This window comes from Agrilus planipennis, unplaced genomic scaffold (assembly GCF_000699045.2).
Source record: "Agrilus planipennis isolate EAB-ADULT unplaced genomic scaffold, Apla_2.0 scaffold67, whole genome shotgun sequence".
Taxonomy (NCBI): Eukaryota; Metazoa; Arthropoda; class Insecta; order Coleoptera; family Buprestidae; genus Agrilus; species Agrilus planipennis.
The window spans coordinates 714,949-722,743 of NW_020438908.1; the positions used below are offsets into that span (position 1 = coordinate 714,949).

At 33.6% G+C, this 7,795-nt stretch overlaps 1 protein-coding gene across 1 annotated transcript in view; it reads right to left on the bottom strand.

Moving 5' to 3' along the window:
• Positions 1-7,795, bottom strand: part of LOC108733644 (protein lozenge-like) — a 93,752-nt gene that overhangs the window by 60,485 nt on the left and 25,472 nt on the right. Inside the window, exon 3 of the mRNA XM_018464892.1 lies at positions 6,054-6,164. Coding sequence (XP_018320394.1) covers positions 6,054-6,164 — 111 coding nt within the window. The remainder of the gene's footprint in view (positions 1-6,053; positions 6,165-7,795) is intronic.

Here is a 7,795-nt window from a genome sequence, read left to right on the forward strand (position 1 = left end):
ACCTTCTCAGGCATGAAGGTCTAGTCAGAGACATATTAGAGGCAGAAACAGGAGTTAGGAGGGGTAGAGGTAGACCTAGGTTAGATTACTGTTCGCAAATAGTTAAGGATGTGGGTTGTTCCAGTTTTAGGGAAATGCGAAGTTTAGCTCAGGATAGGAAATAGTGGAGGTACGTGTCCAACCAGTCTTAGGACTGACGACCTTATGATGATGATGATATTTCTCACCCCAACCGGCAGCCACTCATTCCCAAATTTTCCTAAAAGAACGCCTTCCGTTCTACTCTCTAGCGTAGGCCGCAGAGACTACTTACCTATCAGTATTAGCAACTGGTGAGAATGCATCATCCAAATGCTTTTTGTGATTTACCGTGTGGCGATACCAAAGTTTATGCGGTGCGTCAGCCCTGGTTTAAATTTTGTGTTTAGCTTCCTTGAATCACGCAAATGTTGAGACAGTAATATTATTTCATAGATAATCTTTCATTGTTCTTCTATCTTTAATTCGTCCATCTCATCTTTCTCACCCCAACCTACAGCTGCCGCTTCCACCCTTAAAGGGAACTGGAGAGAACCTTCTGCCCTACGTTTCGGCGTCGCCTAAAGGACCCACCTATACTGATTAGTAGATAATGTGAATGAAACTGATTCTTACCCTACTAATGCTTTCACGTTAATGTTTTCCCAACTAAGTTTTTAAATTTTACGAGCAACCTGAGCGGCAGATTTTTCCTTCCATTGAAAACGAATTATTAATTTCCTTATTTCTTCAGAAACAGTTTAACCTAAACGTAATCCCGGAAATATTACCGACACCTTGATTGCAAATATTAAATAGTCAAATACTGCTTCAAGGCAGAGGTCCTACGCTTAATCTCGAAACAGATTTGTATTGATTGTATCAAACAGTCGACTTTAATAAAAATGTATCGATACATTGTAGGTAAATATTGTATGCAAATATTTTGGTTTAAGTAACATTTATCAGAATATTACGGTTTCCTTTTCGGGTCATGCCTATACTAAAATCTTCCAAAGGTGATAGTGAGGAATTAGAAGTTAAAGTAATTTTTGGAGATATTCGTTTCATTGTCGAATTATACCTATATAAAACTGATAAGATGTAGTTAAAAGCAATTGACATTCAGGTGTTCCTAATCTACAATCCTTTATGTTTCTGTACGTGTATCTTTTATTACATGTAAATGTTTTTACCCGTATAGTTTTACACTTTCATTTATATTTAACAACCGCTTGCGGTTAGGCAACAAACGAACGTGTTGGGATTTCTATTACAAAGCAAATTGTAATGATAAATGATAAATAATTTTTCTAAAACCTCATCCATACCTTCACAACGAATATACACATCTATTTTACCACTAACGAACTGAACACGTTAAATCATAGGTACGTTACTTTATTAATTAATTTACCAGCTATAAATAAAAACACATAGATAATCAATCATGCGGTTTATCCAAACACTTAATTGGGATATTTTGCCAGGGTTTGGTTAGAACTGCAAGAATCAGAAATATATGGATCTTGTCAGGGCCTTGTTTTGAAGACAAAGACATTTTCAAAAGTAAGATGGAAAATCTGTATGCGTTTTCGCTATCTACTGTTCTGTGTTACTTTTTCTCAAAAAAAATAATATCTCGAAAACGGTAAATTTCTCTAAAATCATAAGTAGAATTCAAAGCCGTCATAATGTACAGGGTGTTCCATTTAAAATAACAAATTTGATGTCAACTTCCGATATAATCGGAAACGCTACATAGATGCCATTATTTTAATTGAAGAGAACGTACCCATCCGACGGGACTTGAACCTTAACGAAGCTCTGGTACAAATTAGAGTGTGAGGATCGCCTCGCGAGTTTCAATGATTTAGGGAGCCGGACCATAGGTTCAACCATAATGGTGGAGTTCTCAAAGAGAAACCAGACTGAGACAAGTCCCTGAAGGAGGGCAGCAGCTCTTTCAGTATTCAAGGTGGCAGAGATCACGAGGATCGGTATGGCACTCTGATAGACACTACTGCGATATGGAAGGCAACGAGAAATCACCACATTATGATATCCCAAGAAAAATACATGTGGCGTTACCGGCGAATGATGAGGATGCAGTGGATAGAGAAAGTTTGAAATGAAGAGGTACTGGAAAGAATAGGAGAACAGAGGACACTATGGACTCTAATAAAAAATAAGCAAAATAGGTTGGTAGGACACCTTCTCAGGGATGAAAGTCTTAGTCAGAGACGTATTAGCGGCAGAAGCAGGAGTTAAGAGGAGTAGAGGTAGACCTAGGTTAGATTACTGTTCACAAATAGTTAAGGATATGGGCTGTTTAATTTTTTGGGAAATGCGCAGATTAGCTCAGGATAGGAAAGAGTGGAGGTGAGTGCCGACCAGTCTTAGGACTGACGACCTTATGATGATGATAATGATGAACTTAACCAATAAGGTCATTGTACAAATTTTCTAATTTTAAATCAAAGTAGTTTCCGAAATATTCTAATAGGTGGTTATCGTGAGACACCTTATATATCTTGACTTGTTCCTTGTATAGAACTCATTAGAACGGAATTTTTCCTTATGTTATTGTGTCCTTTATTTTCATAAGATATTGTAGCCTAATGAGAACTGGTATCATCAGCAGTGTAAAACCAACTTAACCTAAAAAAGTTGATTGATTTTACATATCTTAAAATATTCGTTAAGCTAAAAATCCACTTATTTTGATTTTTTTTTAATTTCCATTGAATATTTAATTAAAGAAGAAGAGAAATAACTATAAAATGAAGAACGTATATAAAGTAAAAACAATTCCATAACATCTTGGTTATTAATGATTTATTCTTCGGAAAACACGAAAACTAAGGTAACATTGTGGACTGTTGGCACCCTATAAATACAAAAGTCTACATTAATAGGTACGTGCCTGCATATATATTTCTTATTCCTTTAATTCGAAGTACCTTGTATAGTTAACAATCGTGATTACGAAATGTGGAAAGGCACGCAATTTTTTAAGGGTAGAACTGTTCGCTAATTGTGCTGTTGTGGTTTCAACATGTGGCCACACTATTCATCGACAGAAAATAAAACGCCGGGGGAACCTACTACCTGACTTCATGACTTTGTATTCTACATCTGTTTGTTTGTCAGGCAGATTTCAATGACAAAATAGAAAAGGAAAAGAAAAATTACTAAATTTAATACATATTTTGTACCCATATAAGGCCCCTTACGAAAACTATTTGAACAATGACTTTCAATAATAGAAGGAAATCTTTTACCTTGAAGAACGGGTTGTCTTATCATATTATGGACGCCATCTTAAGAAACCTATAGAAGACAAACCGTAAATTTGTGATCTCTGGAGTAAGGAAATGGAATCTGCACCTCATGTCAACCATTTTGTAACACACACACATACAAGTGAAAGAAATTGTGTTTTTGTCATGTTAGCGCGGAAAGCTCATTTTCATGCTATGAAATACGGAAGAAATGGCCACTTTTCAGCCGTGTTTTAGTTGGGACGAAATGAAATTAGTCTTTTAAGCGCATGCGCTCATGTTTATGGGCATGCGCAGAAATCAGTTGTTCAATGACAATGTCTTTCTAACCTCTAAATCATTTACTCTTATTTCGCCAATTATTAATTTAATGACGAGCTTTTCGCACAAACATGACAAAAAATAGTATACGTACCTCTGTCTGAAAAGTAGATACTTCAGTCTACGTGTTTGCAACTCACACGTAGTCTGAAATATCCACTTTTCAGACCTCGATACGTAATGTACTATTTCATTCAAAATACATTAACGATTCTATATAGTTTTAAAAATTTTTTTAGAATTCTAGAAGTACTTAACCAAAACCTGTGGGAATTTTTAATACTTAATAAGTATTTGAACAACCTATATTAGTCTAACAATAAGCTAAGCTTGTTAATCCAAATCTACGTAGAAAGTAAAACGTTTAGATATTAAACCGGCCTTTATTAGATAGTGACGACCTCTATGTTCTTTAAAACGAACTTTCATAGCTCTACCATATTGTCCTATATAGAGAGTATCACAATTTTTACAAATAATATTAGGCTATTAGTTCAATCATTTACCTTTACCGTAAGGTAAGTGTTCCCGATCATTAGACTAAAAACAGTTTAATCTATGGTATATTTTAATTAAGATTATTCGACTCGTAATGTTTCCATAAATAATATGCTTTGTGCAACGCTTTAGAAGCGTGTGTTTCTGTTATTTGCAATTCTTATTACAATGCTTCCTAAAAATCAGCTCTATTAGAAAAGTTAAAAATTTCAAGTTTCAAAAGCAGTTTTTTTGTGTCTTGTTATTGTTTACTATGTTGTTTAAAGCTGTAAATAAGTTCAAGTCGATTTTCAATAAATCATGATTTCTCTTCTTTTTGATATACGTAAATACAGATTTAGAAATTTATTCATTTTTTGTGGTAATAATTGTTGTGTAGTTATTCCTCGGGTCTTCTGCTTCATTTCTATTCTTTAAGATGTCAACTTCAAGAAAGGAAAAGGTTAGTAGACATGATGTTAATTTAAGTCCAAACGTGCTTCTACTACTTTTGTAAATTGATAATAAACTGATATCATGATCTCGGCATATTCTTAATATTACAAAATATATTCAACAACGATTATGAAGACTAAAAATAATACTGATTTCCAACAAAAGCAAAATATACCTTAGACTTAATATTAAATTAATACGATAATAGGACTTGTAGCTCTTCGAGCATTGTCATAAAACATGAATGCGATGGTTTTTCAATAGGTCCTATTTTCAGGATAGGATATATCAAAGCCAACCAACCTTAAAAATAACGACAGGGCTTATTTTCGGGGTAGGTCATACTTTCGAGTAACCACGAAGTACTTACTCTGCATTCTAATTTGTATATTAATTATATTTCAAATAAGTCACACCTCTGGTCTAACTCAGAAATCGGACACTCATGTCATAGTAAATTTGTCTATCCATCTTGATATGAATTGTGATCAAACACAAAAATTTGTAATAATTAATCCCTTTTTAAATCACATTTCTCTTTATTCCTCTCTCTTTCTCCTGTACAACTAATTTTATGATGATACAAAATACACTCAAGAAATTTTACGNAAATGGCTTGGCGGTAAGAGATTTGCGGACAATGAAGAAGTAATCGAAGCTGTAAATGGTTATTTTGAGGAGCTTGACGAATCAGTCTATAGAGATGGCATTAATAGACTGGAACACCGCTATGAGAAATGTATCAGCCTTGGAGGAGATTATGTTGAGAAATAAAAAAAAAAAATTTTTAAAAACCTTGTTTTTCTTGGTCAGGCCGGAAACTTATCAATCCACCCTCGTATGACAGAAATTTGCACCATTTAAAACAATTATTGTGTCGGTAAATAGAAAAATTTGTGATTAGAAGAATTATTAAAAAATCATAAGTATTCATTGGATTAAAAGACCAACGCCAAGACTCGAAGTATTTGAGTAAGACCAATTCTAAGGCCGAATAAGCAATACCAAGACTGTCACAGTCTTGGTCTTAGTCTCATCGCTATTAATTACATAAGAAACTTATGTTTTATTGCAGCTATTTCGTTAATATGCATACATACATATCTGACTTGATTATTTATCGTAATGAGTGGCTACTTTAGTTAAATACGGGATACACAGGTATCCTCCGTCATCAAGTAAACAATGTGACGCTAATCAATCTATCGCAGCGTTGCCAGACCGTGGAAAATTCCATCAAAGCATGACAACTTCCAAGGATAGGTGCTACTATTAAAAAATTAATAAAACAGTGGATTTTATATAGGGGAAATCTCGATTATTAAAGAAGAAGACGGCAACAATACTTCATCTTTTCCAAGATGATCAGTATTTATCTATAAACTGTAGGCAGTTATTAACCTTAAAAGTAAAAAGGGCAACTTCGATTTCTCCCAATTTCAAATTCATTTGAAAATTATAATACCGAAGATTTTAGTAAAAGAATGAATGACTTACTTTTTGATCTTGGTTCTCTAGGTCCATCAACAGTAACTTTGATGGCTTTATTATATGTTGTTACTTGAGGTGGATTGGTTGAAATAGTAATGGTCAGTGAAAATGATTTCCCTGAAACAAAAGAAAAATCTGGTTTTAATTTCCTGAAATGTTTTCGTTAATGTTTCTAAACTTTTATACTTTTTATTAGAGATGGGCCGGGTACCCGCCCGGATTCTAAAAATAGTGCGGATCCGCCGGGGCCCGGATAATAACGCCCAGGTACCCGCCAGTTCCGAGTAATACTACTAAAGAAGAAACACTAGCAATAATAATTCAATAAGCATAACAAAAAAACTTATCTAATGAAAATTGGTAATTAGGACTGTATGGGGATAGGTCGTTTATCCTAATTTATATTATTTATTGATTACTTTACCAAATTATTTGTTATTTCGATATAGTTCTTGTGTTTACTATTTCTCATGAAAAATACCCCAGTATGACCGAATTGTTACAATTTCTATCGCTTGTTCGTATATCAGGCTTTGATTAACGATAACTTAACCTAATATTAGTATGATTTTGACACCTTGAAAACTTTTAGTATTTATAAACATTATAGGTCCATTTCAATTGTATTTTGATAAAGTANTTATTACAATGCTTCCTAAAAATCAGCTCTATTAGAAAAGTTAAAAATTTCAAGTTTCAAAAGCAGTTTTTTTGTGTCTTGTTATTGTTTACTATGTTGTTTAAAGCTGTAAATAAGTTCAAGTCGATTTTCAATAAATCATGATTTCTCTTCTTTTTGATATACGTAAATACAGATTTAGAAATTTATTCATTTTTTGTGGTAATAATTGTTGTGTAGTTATTCCTCGGGTCTTCTGCTTCATTTCTATTCTTTAAGATGTCAACTTCAAGAAAGGAAAAGGTTAGTAGACATGATGTTAATTTAAGTCCAAACGTGCTTCTACTACTTTTGTAAATTGATAATAAACTGATATCATGATCTCGGCATATTCTTAATATTACAAAATATATTCAACAACGATTATGAAGACTAAAAATAATACTGATTTCCAACAAAAGCAAAATATACCTTAGACTTAATATTAAATTAATACGATAATAGGACTTGTAGCTCTTCGAGCATTGTCATAAAACATGAATGCGATGGTTTTTCAATAGGTCCTATTTTCAGGATAGGATATATCAAAGCCAACCAACCTTAAAAATAACGACAGGGCTTATTTTCGGGGTAGGTCATACTTTCGAGTAACCACGAAGTACTTACTCTGCATTCTAATTTGTATATTAATTATATTTCAAATAAGTCACACCTCTGGTCTAACTCAGAAATCGGACACTCATGTCATAGTAAATTTGTCTATCCATCTTGATATGAATTGTGATCAAACACAAAAATTTGTAATAATTAATCCCTTTTTAAATCACATTTCTCTTTATTCCTCTCTCTTTCTCCTGTACAACTAATTTTATGATGATACAAAATACACTCAAGAAATTTTACGAATAAATATAATTATTACAATATATACGAGGGTGGATTGATAAGTTTCCGGCCTAACCAAGAGATGACGCCACTAGGCCTACCTTGAGGTGACATTCTATAGTACCATCCTTGGATAGCTTGTAGCTATAGTTTCAGCCCGATCTCCTTGCTAGTGTAGGTTTGACAGCACGCTGAACAAGACGCCTCTGTGGTTTTCGTAAAAATGGAAAAGCAGGAAAATCGT